The 15949-nt window shown below is 43.8% G+C and overlaps 1 protein-coding gene across 3 annotated transcripts in view; it reads right to left on the reverse strand.

Annotated features, from left to right (window-relative positions):
• The window catches only part of kif26ab (kinesin family member 26Ab), a 67861-nt gene that overhangs the window by 26706 nt on the left and 25206 nt on the right, over nucleotides 1-15949 (reverse strand). For 2 of the 3 annotated variants that reach the window (XM_042218214.1, XM_005916730.3), the window contains exons 3-4: nucleotides 15017-15487; nucleotides 6392-6591 (exon numbers count right to left, since the gene is read on the reverse strand). In XM_042218214.1, coding sequence (XP_042074148.1) covers nucleotides 6392-6591; nucleotides 15017-15487 — 671 coding nt within the window. The other variant, XM_005916732.3, reaches the window with a different exon arrangement.

Consider the following 15949-nt stretch of genomic DNA (forward strand, 5'->3'; position numbering starts at 1 on the left):
CCTAACAATGCCCTTATCCTCAGTGGTAATCCGAGCTACATCCAGGGAAAGCTAGCGCCTCACAATTGACTTATCGAAGGACGGCGGGTGCAAGGTGGTGCTGTGCATATAATATTTATGTGTTTCACAACAAAATAAAGCTCTAGCACATGGGGAAGTCAACCTACAACCAGTGTTTAGGCAGATATTAGATATTCATGTTGAATAGAAGTCTGTGGCGTGGCTGAGCATTGTGATGCCTGAGAAACCCCACTAGGAGCCTTCCTTGTTTCCTTGGATTCTGAGGCAAAAAAAGGCACTTGTGGGAGCTCATGAGGCCACGGGCGTCACTCTACAACTGCACACAATAGGTCATAAAATTCCTCAACATATATTCCCTGCCACCAGCTATTGCAGTTTACTCTTTCTCATTCCTCCATACTCTCACACAGTGTCTCACACCCACAATGTTAAAGAGAAAGTGGTTGTAATGACAGAGATAATAGACTCCATTTGCATGACACTTTTCACTGAGGTGCACTAAAGAGGTTTAGATGGCATCCCTCAGCCCCTACAGGCACGATGCATAATATCCATTCAACAGGCTGAGGGTGAGAGAATTTAGTCTAACGCGATAACTAAACGCTAATGCGCTGATCACGGAGCCCAGTGGGCAGTTATCAGAAACATGCCGTTAAATGGGGAATGCTGGACGTGGGCAGGCAAACAGAGACGGAAATGGATTGATGCTGGGAGCATGACCTCACCCTGCCCACGTGAAGCAATCGCACACAATTAAACCTTATTTATTGTCTCTGTCATCATCCTGAGTGACAAAAGAAGCCCAGTGTTAAGTGAGAAGCCTGCAGGACAGAGGTCTATGCTCCACATTTATTCATGTATGTTATCAATCTGTCAGGCGAGGATGGCAGCGCTTTCCCCTCTCCCCCAGGGCTTAGGACACGTGGACCCAGGGTGAGCACACACAGTCAGCACTTCAGCTCTTTGTTTGTCACCCCCCTCCCACTTTAACTGCCCCCCTGCAGGCTATGTGAGTGGGCCAGACAGACTTCCTGACTCAGGGATTTATTTGGCGTATTGGGGAGGGAAAAGGCATCAGGCTACCACGAAGGCAGGGACAAACCCTTTGCTTTTCTTTCAGTGGAGCTGTTTGCCATTTATAATGACAGGCACAAGTGACTCTGTGTTGCCCACCACACCACAGCACATCAGTCTGCTGCTGCAGGGGGCACAGCACTATCACACCATGTTATCATATCCCAGGGAAGACACAGATGCCCAGAGAGTGAGAGGGAATCTGCAAATGCAAATCAGTACTTCTATTCATTTCTAATATCCACCGAGGCTGAACACGGTTTTCTCTATGTCAGTCTTTATATCAAAAGACAAATTTTCTGTTACCTGAGAACGATGGAGGATTATGAGTCAGAGTGGAGCGGCATTTTGCTTTTTGCGGGTGGATGAGAAGGTGGATGTGGGTAGTGAGATGTATCTACTCGACACAGATGCCCGAGGCTCCGAGGCCAGGCAGGATCTCCATCAACACCTCAGCCTTGACGGTGCCCGACAGGCCTTGGTTCACAGGTTCACACCTGGGTTTATCTACTGAGCCCCAGCCCTTTTGTGGCCTCAGCTGCCACTGGGTCCGCCGCTGCACAGAGGCAGCCATTAGTCCCATCAGCCAGATTATGGCAGGAAAATACCAGCTGGTGTTTTATCCAACAGTAAACAAAGACAAATACCAGAGAGCAGCTCAACCATCCCAGCTACCACCCACTCAATACTTCTGATGAGCCATTCGCTGCCCTGGGCATGTGTTGCTCAGATTCAACAGATTGATATGAATCAATTCTCATTTGTCAGACTCCGGAGACAGAGGTAGTATTAACATTTCAGCTCCACTGTGGCTACTTTCTCAAAATGGAGCCAAGGTTTCTACAGTATGTTACACATGCTATACATTCCACTCACACTCCTGCTCTCGTGGTGGAATCCATCTCGCTCTGGCTTGACAACAAAACCATTAGCCTCTCACCTCCAGGGATCAGACAGTCCAACTCCAACTGCACAAAACTGCACATTCCACAGAGCGGAAAAGAGCGTGTGCCACACAAAGAAAGATAAATTGAGAGGGAGAGCGAGAGAAAGAGAGAGAAAGGGGTGAGAGGGGAGGGGAAGAGAGAAAGAAAACAGGGCACCTCTCGCACACAAACACACACGAATATCAAATATCCAAGTGCGCTCAATGATGTCTGTGCACAAAATAGCTTACTTCACTCTCATGGTAGTGAATCCAATATTCTTCTCCACAGGTACAGGTCTCCTGCTCTTAGTGCTGTCAGAAAGGAGCATCAGCCCGAGCACGCCGTCTGAATGACAACACTTATAAGGAGCTGCTACTGCCCCACTCTTTATCCTCCCTGCCATGTGGGCCAGATCAGCTGTGCTCGGTGCACCCCTCTGGTTCACATAATCTATCCTGCCTATTTGTCATTCACTGAGATCCCTGCTGTCGATCACAGCACAGCCAACCAAAGCCAGCAGTGAGCTGCTTTGTCTGCTCTGAGCCTCTCTATGGACGCCATACAACTGCATCACTGTCTCCTTTACAAGCAAAACGAATAGGCCGGCTCAGTTTCTCGCACAAACTCCAGAATAAACATAACTGGACACTGGCCTTCAGCAAGTCATCTGTTATTCAGAGCAAGAACAGCTACTTGTCATCCTGCTGCGCTTCCACTGTGCAGCATGTAGGACTCATTACTGAAGAGATGCTCTTCTTCTGACTAAATTATAGTCCAGTGGAGTAGAGAGGGCTGTTTCAACTTCCTGATTTCCAATCTTCACTTTTGAAAGAAAAATCAGTTACATTTTATTCCCACAAGCTAATGACTTGTTTCTATGGTTACTCAGAGCAGCCAGGGGATGAAGGGCAGAGTGAGCGTTCCTGACACAAAGGCACAGTCTTGTGTGTGTGTGCAGGAGAGCCGAGGCTAAATGGCCCTGCTGCCACAATTACAGGAGGATCCCTTCTGCACAATCACAGTCATTAGTGCACAAACACTCACCTGGGCAGCAGCTATAGGCACCGTTGGATGACCATGAAACCATTTCCTCCTTCGCATTCCAGCAAACAGCTGTCCGCCCAGCCCCTGCAAATCCCAACCTTTCAGCCTGCGTGCCACCGACTGTCGTGTCTCTGAGGTCCTCTATACTGCTCTATTCATTATCTCCTTGCATCTTAAGAGTGACTTCATTGTCCATCTCTGGGGTATGATAAGAGACGGTAGATGGACAAACTTAAACAGGGGCCCAACAACGTAAGATAACACTATCTCATACTGCTACACACAAAATTTGCCAGCTGATCAAAGTTGGCTGCAAACTGAGCAAGCATCCCCTCTCATCTCATGGGCCTGGTGTGTAATAAACACACTGCCACAATCAGCAGATGTTAATGGAAGAGAAAGATGGGGAGAAGGTTGTGCGAGGCAGCAGTTAGCCGCACCGTCTAGCCCCTGCTGTGAGCGTCGCCTGGTTTCATTACACAGCGGTGTGTCAATACACTAATCATATGCTCTGTCACAAGACAATCAGTGGTTAACGTGGTAGTCAGCTGAACACATGGCTCTAAATTCATTACCCCAAGTAACACACTGACGTAGCCAAACACACATAATGATATGCACACACACACACACCATCCAGTCAGAGTTTGACCCCTGACTCTTCCTGTCTCTCTGCAACTGTAAAGTCAGTCTAATTGCAAACTGGTCGTTACTGGCCCTGGGGTCATCTTTTGGTTTCAAGCTATTTCCTAAGATTACGAGAAACAGGAAGTGGGACAAAAGAACTGTTTTTGAGCTGGAATTTCACATAAGCCTGAAAGAAGCATTCATTAGATGATCAAAGACTTTTCCTATTTTCTGCAAGTGGAAGAAAAAGAAGCATCAAGATAATATAAATGGCTGATGGACTTGGAATGGGAAGATTCAGAGAATAAAAGCTACACTTGGTTTTTTTTTTTTTACTTGCATTTGTCTACATAGCCTGGAAGGCATCTCTGTAATGCTGTTAATCAAATAAATTCATGTGAACAAATGAGTCATTTGGTCTCTTAAATTAATAGTAGTAGCTTCTTTTCCATAATCATCTGGTCTATCAAATAAATGATCTGTCCACAAGTTACATTAAATACTTAAATAAGTCTTAGGGATGTGGCGAGAAGAGACTGAATTTAACATTTAAAATCCCAAAATATACTAGAAATCTGAGGCAACGCTGCTCTTAGAACAATCTAACCATAAAAATATCAAAGTTGACTTGTTGTAAAGTTGACACTATTAGAATAAATTAAAATAATAAAACATTGAAGGCACAATTAGTCAATTCACAGGCACAAATAATTCATCTAAGGAGATGCAAATGCTGTGTTGTTATCAAACCAGTGTTTTTACCTGACATATTTAAACTAAATGCTTCTTTAACTAGTTGAATGGTTGACTTATTTTTCCGCTGCAAAATTAAACATTGTTAATCGCTTTTCTTTTCCTCTCACCAACAGCCTAGCGAGAACACCTAGACTCCGGCTAATTGCATTCTAATTAAAATTTCATCTGTGAATGGAATAGTGTTAGTGAATGTCAGACAAGTGTCCAAGGAGCTGTTTCCACGCCACTGGGGTAAGAAAAAACTGCTGTTTGGTTATTCTGGTCTTACACCCTGGGCTCGAAGGATTTGCACGTGCATCTCACTAATTGTATCTACGGAGAACAAAAAAAGAATACTAATCAGATCTGAGTTTTCAATCATGTCTAAAACATGAGGGATGCTAATTTCATCTGCTTTTTTTTGCAGCTACAGCACTATCAGAGCAAATGGAAAATATTGTTGAATGACTCAATTTGTTTTGACTGTTTTACGTTTCAGACAACAATGATGTTTTTAAAAAATGAGCAACAACGATTTCACCATGATGTTGATGATGATCCCTGTTGCAGGGATAACAGCTGCAGAAGGTCAGGAAGTGGGTGTGCTTCAAATGGAGAACAGTGGATCTCCTCCACCCTATTTTTTTCTATCTGCAGAACCCAATGCTGTTTGAGGTTGGCCTATCATTATCGTATTTCTGCGAGCCAAGTCAAACAAAACATTCTTGGCAGCAAATTATCTTTTGGATAAAATAAAAGGTGGTGGTGGAGCGCACTCTCTACACCCCGTGTGCTCCACCAGGCCCTGTTGCAGGGAAAAGAACAAGTCCACCTTCCTCTTTTTTCCTGTCCACACTGAATGGCTAGATGCAGCTCTTTATGCTTATCTTTTTCTTTTAGCTCAAGTCCAAAGAAAACATGAGCGTTAATAAATCAATGTCAGGAATTTAACCTGTCTAGCAGAAGGTCATGCCTCACTGTTGTTTAAACCTCGTGCTCCTGCGACAGGAAGCAAGATACACAGGAAGTTACATATTAGGTGGAGGATTTGGAACATCCCCTTAGTCAAAGGAAAGACCTCATGGTCCCACTGATATACTTGGACCCTGTAAAAGCTGGCAACACAAACTCCATTTGGGATGCTTGAAGAAAAGCTAAGCCACATACTGATCCCCCATGGGCTTCCTGTCACACTCCACAAGCCCCTTCACCGGTTTTCTCTGTCTCCTGTGGTGCAGAGCGTCAATGGTCCTATGCATCATTCTTAGCCAGCTTCCCTTTCAGAAACGCTCATTACAACACAGCACTTTTTGGAGAGATGAGGCAGGGAATGTATGCACTGGCCTGCCAGGGAATCTGTCATTGACAATATTTCCCCAACCATGCACCCGCACAGAGAGGGTGAAGTCTTCTCCAGGGCAACGACAATACCAAAGCCAAGCAATGCTTTAAAAACAGGCTTCTTCAGCCTTGGATACACAGGGACCAAAATGCTTTTACAAAAAATGCATCCTGCGCTACACCTGTGGGAGCATCCAGTAAGTCTATGGCTGGAAAATTGCAAGATCCGTTTAAATTGGCGAGGCAAAACAAAGAAAAAAATAACTAAACATAAAATACCTCAGGACAATAGCTAGCTTTAACCTAAACCCCTTTCGTGAGACACTCCTTCCTCATATCGAATTATGCAATTCTGTTTTCTATTCATGGGCACTGGTGCCTGCAACTAAAAGGTTCATTTAGTTCCATGATGTGTATCCCAAGGCATGCTATAATTCAAGCATGGCAAGAACAACATCTCCAGTGAATAAGTGCCCCACATGGAGGTTAAAACCATGAGACCACGCGAGTCTGTGCATATCTCCTCTTCAACTCACTGAAGACTGAATGCATGCGGGTGTGTATGCAAACACATTTCAATTAACCATGCAGTGACTTGACAGCATGGGGGAGGTGCTTACCTAATGAAGAAGGAGGCTGCTGCAGATGAGGAAGGAGACGCGGTGGTTGATGTACTGGTAACGGGCGCTGGGAGTCCCGCTTGACTGGAGCTCCTCAGTCTGCAGGGCGTCAGGGTGCTGCCGCTGGTGCTGGTCATGGTGGTGACAGGGGCCTCCAAGGCTGTGACATCCCTGTCTGAATTTCCCATCAACCCATGGGCCTGTGTACACACAGATACAGAGATAAGACCACAACCGCCACTTAATGGTTTTACCACTCCAGCTCACCTTCCTTCCACTTTATTTGCTCCCCCTCTGCCACAGATGGATGGGCAGCTGCTGCAGCCAGTACCAGTTAGTGGGAGTCAGCAATATCCAAAGATAGCTCCCCACAGAACAGCAAGGATGCGGGACCATTCATTGATTCTGGCAACACTTACAAGGTTCCTCTGGCTGCAGCCTACTGTAATTAAGTGGTAACCCACATTTAATTAGTAATTAAATCACTAGCGATTTACCTCACTTTGCTCCTGATTATATCTATACCTGCAAGTTTAGCACTTTACTCCTCAGGAATGAAGAACGTTTCATCCTGCAGACTCAGTAAAGCTATCTCAGAGAGTTTCACAGGGAGTAACAACAGGTGGTGTACAGGTGGCATTTGTTCCATAGCTTAAATGTTTATGAGGCATGTGAGCTGTGCTTAAATGGCACACCTTACCCTGGAAACGAAAAGGACAAAACTGAGACATGCCGCATCTCTTTCAACCCTTCGGCTTTGACAACTCATGCCAAATCTATGAATGAACTCCTTTAAGGATAGACCTGTGTGTCTTCATATTTTTTTTAATTATTTTCTGCAGCAAGACATTCTGCATTAGAACCAGTTCCACAAGTTTAAGTTGTGTCTGCAGCGTAATAAATTAACAATAGATTGAAGAAGTTTTGACGAGATTTTTGTGAAAACTGTTGCAACATAAAGCTGTGAAAAATAACATTAACTATATCTAATGGCACTGCCATTGGTTTATTGTGTATGAAAAAGGCTTCACGCAGAGTTTGAGATGCATCATGTAACAAAAATTAAATACATGCAGTATTACCTTTTAGCTCTCAGAACTCAGGTTTTAAGTTCATTTTTAAAGTTGAGGGGAATACTGCAGGATTTTTGGAAAGCTGGACCACAGAAAGGGTGAGCAAGAGCTCCGGAGCCTTCAGTGATCCACTTATTTTGGTTACACCAAGCCATGGCGTGCAGAGAGCTAATTATGCAAGTCAAAAGCTGACTCTGAGACGACACTGGAGCTGGAGTCACCATGCAGACAAAAGGTTAATCCCCACTGAAGCCTCACGTTTATCCAGCTGACGAGAACCCATTCTCTGAGGTTTTAGCATCAGAAATTAAAGAAAGGCTGAAGCTATTCAAAAAAACATTTATAAAACTGACACACGACACTTTGTAATCAGCACTGACCTTGAATTCAGCCCAACACAGGGCAGCAGCCTCAGTGCCATTTGACAGGAAGTGTATTATAAACACAGTTCAGGCCCTCTGCATATTTACCACATTGGGGTTTGCTCTAGACTCATGTTTGGCAACAAAAATAACACCCCTTACAATCTTTTTTATAAAGTGTGTGGCCTTCCACCATTTGCCATTTGTCTACACACACTGACAGCTGCACTATTTATATGCCAAGCCTGACATGAGAATGCCATACATCAGGATGTGAGGACATAGTTACATTCATATATGACAGGCTTGGTTCTTGCTTGGACTCCTGCTACTGTTAGCTTTACACGCAGCTTTACAGCACATTGTACACGCAGTACAATGTGCTGCTATATTAAAGCAGGGCTGCATTATCTTTTCCTGGAAACGCTCCACTGACCATTTGTCAAACAGTAGCCTTGTGGTGTTTGGTCTTCATGAATTCCCACTTTCCCTTTTCTTCCTTTTGAGCTTGTTATCAGATCTTAGAGTCATAGCCTTGCTTTAAAGGTCTACTTTTGCTCTCTTGGGGCTTCATCATAGAAGCTAAGTCAGATATCAAGCTGTGCGTTCCAAAGTTTTGACTTTAAAAGCATGAAAAACCAGGCAGCACACTGAAAGCAAACCACAGTAGTAGGCCGCGCACTATGCTGGTGTTAGCTTGGTGCATACCAGCGAAGCAGACCTGCTGCACTTTGTCATGTATGACTAGGGCACTTCACGCACAGCCATACAGGAAGCAGATGTGTACAGCCTATCAAATCTGTCACTGACTGAGTAGGTGCAGTGCCGGTTTAAAAATCAAGTAGCAGACAGTTTCAGGAGCACACAAGACAGCTGGTCACAGGTGGGGTTTCAGCGTGTCCTTGAAATGGACATGTACATTCATACACACACACTCAAGCTTAGCACAGTGCCTTTCAAATAGTATTCCCCTCAGTATTAAAACTGAGGACTTAAGCTCCACAGCCAAGCTGCTCTCTGTAGCCTTGGACCTGCACTTTCCCTGATTCTGGCTGAAAAGTACAATCTATCCCCTGGTCAAGTAATTAGGCTGTGTCACTGGAGCCATGTGTGTTCAGCCGTTTGCACCCAAAGTCAGTAATGAGCTGGCCTTACACCCTTTAACCCCTAGCCCTCCCTGATCCTTTTGCCTTGGAAAGAAAAGGAAGAAAAAGGAGGGGGGGAAACGAGACAAAGCAAGTAACCATAATTGAAAAAAGTGAATCACATGAGTGAAAAGGGTTTGGGAGAATGCTTCCTATGAAATGTGAAGTGAGCAGAGTAGGACAGCTCTTTTTCCACCCTAGACTACCAGGACTCCTCTGTGACCTTTGATCCCAGGAGTCAACAGACGATTACTGCTGAGGCGAAATAGGCCTTGCGTTAATCTGGCTTTCGTGCCTGGCTGGCTTCTGTAACCACCAGAAACCAACTGAGGCGAAAGCTGAGTTCCTACCATGTAGGACTAACATACCTTCTCATTTAGTGCCGGTATAATTAAAAGTTCTCTAGTGTCTTTCAGAAAATATAGTGTAACAGCACAGCATTCAAATTCTTTCCTAATCTGTGAAGAGTGGGGATTTCCTCCCCCTTCATTTCTGCATCATTTTCTTCTCTTGTCATTCTCTCATTCTGTGGCGCATTGCCATCAGAGCCCAGCTGCACCGAAGCAGCCGAAGCCAAGATCATCTGCTGGGCTTCAAATTGGTGGCAATGGAGCACACCGTGGCAGCAGGCAACCACCGGGCCAACAACGGAAACCCTCATGAGTCAAGAACACTTGGTTTTTGCAGATTAGTGTACATGTGGTTGTGGATTTAAATGAGCAAAGGGAAGAAATGCAGATTTGGATCAATCAATTTTTGCTGTTAGCAGCAGCAGCATCACACTCCTAGTAATGTGATTTCACGGATTACCTTAACTACTTAAAGATCTTTATTCAAACTGCCAATAACAGCAGGGATTACATGAGCAACTGTGAAGCTGGAGCATGTCAACTTTGGTCTTTGCATCCGACTCTTAGACTTGCAATAGACTGTTTCAGAAAATGCACATGTTTCTCATTCGCCCAATTCGAGGCAGCTACATTCACAGGAACCGCTGCCAGCCAATTATAAAGATGGAGCCACATAGTTTTCAATTCAATAGACAACCACAAACATAGCTTCAGATGTTAACCAGAGCCTTTTCCCAAATGGGAGTGTCAAGGTGCTCTATAATGGTCTGTGTGTGGGAGTGCCTCAGGCTTGACACTTTCTGAAGAATTTCTGTCTAACACACACAGTCCATCTCTGCCTCTTGCACGCTTTCCTCACAAAGAAACTAAGAAGAAATCATGAATTAAAGCTTGTGCCTTTCGGCACTGTGTAACCTCCAATCCTCGAGAGTGTGTGTGGGTTTTTGTCATTCTAAAGGATCTGGTTTTAATGAAAGAACCCAGCTTGAGAAAATAACACCATTTCTTCTGTGTTTGTAACTTAATGTCCTGAAGGGACATTTCTCTCTGTCCAGGGAAGGCTTCAGCCACAGCTACAGAAACCGAGCAACTCATCCTGGCTCCAAGGGCCGCTAATTGCTTTTAGACACATAGATGGAGAACACAAGCCTGCCTCTCCCTTCAGTGCCAGGCTGTTTGATTTGCCCTAGATTGCGTACATGCAGTTAAAAGCTTTTGATGGCCTCCCATAAACCATCTCTACAGGCACTTGTTGACATTAAGGGGAGGATTGAAAATCTGTCTTTAATTTTTCAAGCAGGAAGAAGGAATAACACTGCCAAGACCTGCAATAGACTGCAGTTATCAGCGCAGCTAAAACAGAAATGGCACGATTTACAGCTTATGAAGCAGATGGAAAATATTAAAGTACAAGGACGAGATCAACCCTGGGCATGCATGCCACAGTTGGCACGAAGGGTTAACTGATGGCATGACCATAGCTGGACTGGCCACCGATGATTTTTTTTTTTTTAGTAATGGTATAAACAATGAAAGTTGGTGGATTGGCCAGATGCTGGCAGATGTGTAAAAATAACTGTTTGGTGGTGGCTGCCACAAGAGCCCAGGTGGATGAGGGAAAGGTGAGGCAGGAGGAGCAGAGACCTGAGGCGGCCACTGGTCCGAGTGTCAGGTGAACTGAACTTCAGGTAAGAAGTTATGACCTGCAGTCTATCTGGGTCAGATATGAACCAAGTTTAGGTGGAGTTTATTTTCGTTGTGCTGACAGTCAGTTACAATAACTCTGCGTACTAGCTAGCATGACGGAGTTTCTATACAGCTGGGTGGGTGCTATGATGTTACTGATAGTGAACTTTATTTTATTCATAAGGTTAGTTAGTAGAGTTGCCAACCGTCCGTAAAAAACGAATCGTCCCGCATTCAGAGAAAATATCACGTGTTTGGTATTGAGCTGAAAAGGAACACAGTTTGTCCTGGACTTCAGCTACAATGAAAAAGACACAAAGCTGGATTATTCTGCATCTTTACGCTGTCAGCTGCCTCTTCTTCTCTCATTCAATCATGAAACTGATCAATGATCAGCTGATCGGTATTTCTGACAAGTCCCGTCTCTTTTGTTTATCGCCCACTTTGCGCCAGAAAGAGGAAACCAGCGGATGTCGCGCTAAACAACAGCAGCACGTTTAAGCTTGATCAGCTGTTGTTAGAATTTATTTAATATTAATTTCTAGTATCAGCTGATGTTTGCTGGAGCCACAGCTGTAAAAGCTGCTGGTCATGATATCGGTTTGTATCAAGGGCATAGATTTGGCATGGACGGAAGGGACATGTCCCCACCAATATCCAGCGATTATTGAATTGTCCCCACCAATAATTTGATCTCTTTGAGTAAAGAAAAACAAACCCGACAGAAAGAAAAAAACGATCTGTCAACGTCTCATTCGCCTAGCTGTGAAGAAAGAGTTAAATTACGTTCCATACTGGAGTCCTACATCATGTGACAAATATGGCCAATGTGATTGGTTGTGCCTTTCAAGGAGCTCTGTTTAGTTTTAGCAGCGGCCGGCAAGCCTGCGCCGCTAGGACCTGCAAGGAGGAGAGGAGGATGGCAGCAAAAAGGAAGAACCTGGATATAAGAAAGTATTTTTCAAAGAAACCTGTAAGTCACTTAAAGCCAAGCTCACTCATAAAATGTGTCCGTCACAATAACGTTACAGGCTATGCTAGGCTTTGGCCCACATCAGTCTAAAACTGTATGTAACCACGAATAACGTGTTTTGGAAACTAACTGCACAACAGGCAGCACTGTTAGTTATCTCAGTCTCAGAGCAACATTTCTAATTTTGATTGAAAGTGTCAGAGAAAACAGCAGCCTCGAGTAAGCCAGGATATTAGTTTACAGAGGCTGTTAAAATTATATGTCTAAAGTTAAAATGTTGGTGACACAATAATTTCATCCTAATGGTCCTGACATATTCATAGGGTTAATTTTTTAGACAAAATATCATGAGATGGTCAGGATTTTGCAAATATTCCACCCTGTAGTGCAGTTTGCACAAATTGTTTTAAAAACGCACTCACCCTACAAACATTACTGATGAGTCAAGATCTGCACAAAGTGACAGAAACACTGAAGCAGCTCCACATTTTATTCTTATTGTCATGTATGTCCTATTTGTCAGGTGATAGAAAGTAATGGTGACACAAGATCACAGGTGAAATTGGATGATGACTTGTTGGTTCATTAGTGTATTTGAAGCACATGTGTGACTGCATGTATGTGGAAGGTCTCACTGTTATTGATCAGGTGACAGAGGCAGCTCTGCCATGTTGTAGCTCAGAGGTGAAGAGGCGAGGTCACAGGTGACTGACTGATGGTTTGGTGCTATAGATTAACTAGTATTTATTATCATGACAATTGTTAGGCTGCTGATGTAAATTGATTCATTAATGTATATCTGACAAAGAATCTGAATTGACACGTCTCACTTTTTATATGGCACGAATCAATTTTATCAGGTGGCAATATGTCCTAGTGCAGTCAGAGGGGAAGAGCCAGGGCCAAAGGTGAGGCACATCACGCACTTAATAATAATTTTAATCTGAGGATAAAACGCAGGTACTGAGGCTGAAAGAAGCTTCAGTGCTCTCAGAAGACTAAAAACATGGCTACGGTCAACAACGACTCAAATGAGATTAACATTGAGTGTTGTGTGGGACATCTGTTGTTCGTGTCTGTTGCTGTAACAGTAGTTCATGTTTAGAATAAAAAATCCCAGCTCACTGATTTGATCGGGGCAATAGTGCCTAAAATGTTGCATAATTTTGCTGAGAGATCTTTTACTTTGTGGTAATCTTAGATGAGTAGTTTTATGGACAAAAACCAGCAGGTCATTCAGTGTTCCCTTAGTGCTAATGTATCAGAGATGTTGGTGTACTATAACTGAAGTAATGTTGTTAAGTCCTTAAAGTCATATTCTTTTATTGTCATGACTGTATTTGAAGCTATTTTTATTTTTGTATGATACCTGATTTATATGGAATATGGCTGAAGTAAACTAAAGCCTAAAATACTTAGTCAGTCATTTGTTTAATAGTAATTTAACATTATATAATTCACATATAAAACTATGAATTGTGATTTTAAATGGTTTAAAAGCATGTAGAATAGCATATGTAGGCAAGTATATTTCTCCTTTTTTTTATCAAGAAGCAAAGGGAAAAAAAAGAAACAGGGCAGGGTTCGATGGTTGAATCATCCGTCCCCACCAATGCCAAAACCAAATCTACGCCCTTGGTTTGTATATCTGGTGAGAGGGAAACATGAAGATGAAACCAGGAGATGTCCTTACTGAATCATCAGAGCTGAACAGGTGATGGAGAAACAGGTTTACCTTTTAGGTGACATGAATGAGTTGAAGTTATGAACTGTTTCTGAGAGACAAATAACACCAGGATCCTTTTCTATGTAGCTGACAGCTGGTAACTGTGCAGGGGCGGGTCTAGCAAAGTTTTGCCAGGGGGGCCAGGTAGGGCATTAATAGGGAGAGGGGGGCACAAAGAAATACTTTCTTATTCTCATTTAAAATAATAATCTGAATCTTACAACCAAAGTTTTTACCTGATGTAAAACATATAGAAATCGTATATATACCAACAAGACTGTACATCACTGTCACAACAGCGTTTGTTTTCATTCAAAGGCTTTATGGATTTTCCTGTAATACCTGGGGGGCCGGTCTCTAATCAAAATGCCCGGGCCGATTTTTTGTCCCAGTCCAGCCCTGTGCACGACACGCAGTAAATTAATCTGAGAAGGTGCATAAAAAAATAAATGGCCAGGCCAGCGGTGCGCATCGCAAATTAGCTCGCATAGACACATTAGTTGTGCTGCTTCTTAATGACGGTATCTTAGCTAACAACCCCAACTACCAGATTCAACTTGTAATTGGCTAAAAATCACTTAGCCTACTGGTGAGAGGGACGTTGCTAGCTCTCAGTTTTTTCAAGCGATGTTGAAATTTCCACATTCCGACACTTCAAATGCTTCAGGAGCTCTCCGCTCAGCGCAGCAACTGTTAATATAGAGCATTATTAAATTTATTGCTAATGCAATTATATGGCACATTGACTTCTGAGGAAATTTTAGATAGCACTCGTCATCAAAAAGGTTGCCTACCCCTGGACTAGATGATGTTAGCACATGCTGTATGCTTTGTACACTGAACCCGCCTGGTGTAGAATGTCACAGAGGTTTGTCACTTAGGTTGTCATCACAGGAAGATGCCCTCGTATTGCTTACCACAAAATACCTGGCAACGTGCACATAGAAACCTCAGCATTTACCTTTTAAGGTAAAGCTCCTGAAACTGTTTTGTTTGCTGCATGTCTTCCATGCATAAACAAAACAGATTAAAGCGCTGATTAGCTAAAACAAGAGAGGAGCTATGGTGACGCTGTGTTGTGATAATTTAAAATGCCCTTGAGGAAGAGGTCAGGAGTTTAGTGTTCAGATGACCTCTGACATTAGATCGCTCAGGCTCTGTGACTTCTGAGGAATAAGAGGTCAGCGCTCCAGTTCTACGACACAAATTTCCCACAGGGCTTCATCTCTTCTAACGGTATGTACTATTTCTAAAGTTGCTTTTAAATGCTAGTTGCATGAGGAAGAAAAAAGGTCAAAGTGAAAACATACCAACTTGGGTTGAGGGAGAAAGTTGTTGACCCTGGATATGCTCCACATGCCCTCGAGGTACTGCTGGGCTTGGATTGTGACGGTGCTCAGAGATCCAGGGAGCTGCCCTCCTGCCACTGTCACCTGGACACTGGTCTTTGGCCCTGAAGTGCTAGCTGCGTTCTGGGACCAGCTTGGTACCCCATGGCGCTCCCCTACTGGCAGGACAGAGTGGGGAGAGGGCTGACTTTTCGAGACTTGTTTTGTTTGGATGCTGGAGGACGACACGGTGAATCTAGAAGGCTGTGGTATAAAAGATGTTTTGGGCAAGGCAGCCATGTTGGAGCTGAAGGCCAAGACAGGAGCATGGAGTGTCTGCAAGGCCTCCTGCCTCAGTTGGTGGAGAGGTGTAGAGCAAACTTGGCAGCATCCAGGTTCATGATTCCCAGGAGTTTGGAGCTGCTCGAACAGGAAGGTTGCATACCCGGGGTCCTGCAGAGAAAAACAAGAAATGCACTTTAGCTCAAAGCACAGCATTCGGAACAGAAACACTTTGAAGGAAACATGTTTTTTCCAAAGCATAACCACATTACAATTTTTTGTATATATGTTGTGTCAGTGGTCTGCTAGCAATGTGGTCCCTGACTGCCCTCTGAGACCCTTACTAAGCTTTTGCTGACTCCCTCTCTTGGATGATTGTTTGTTCTGAGTGGCCTCAGTGCAGAGGGCTAAGGTAGAGGTGTGTTTTCAGTACCATTTGTTTGTTTCTCTGTCAGCGAGATTAGGGCTACACAAATACTACCAGGCTGAATTTCCTGAGACTTGATGAACAGACACAGCATGGGGAAAGGAAGAACCCATTAAATTGTGCTGCTTATCCAAATCACCTTTAAAACTGCAAGATAAGGCATCAACCTTTGGTGGAGGATTACACCCTCTGCAAGTTCCCTTCTA

This window comes from Haplochromis burtoni, unplaced genomic scaffold (assembly GCF_018398535.1).
Source record: "Haplochromis burtoni strain Fernald_Lab_line unplaced genomic scaffold, NCSU_Asbu1 Contig_16, whole genome shotgun sequence".
NCBI classification, from domain to species: domain Eukaryota; kingdom Metazoa; phylum Chordata; class Actinopteri; order Cichliformes; family Cichlidae; genus Haplochromis; species Haplochromis burtoni.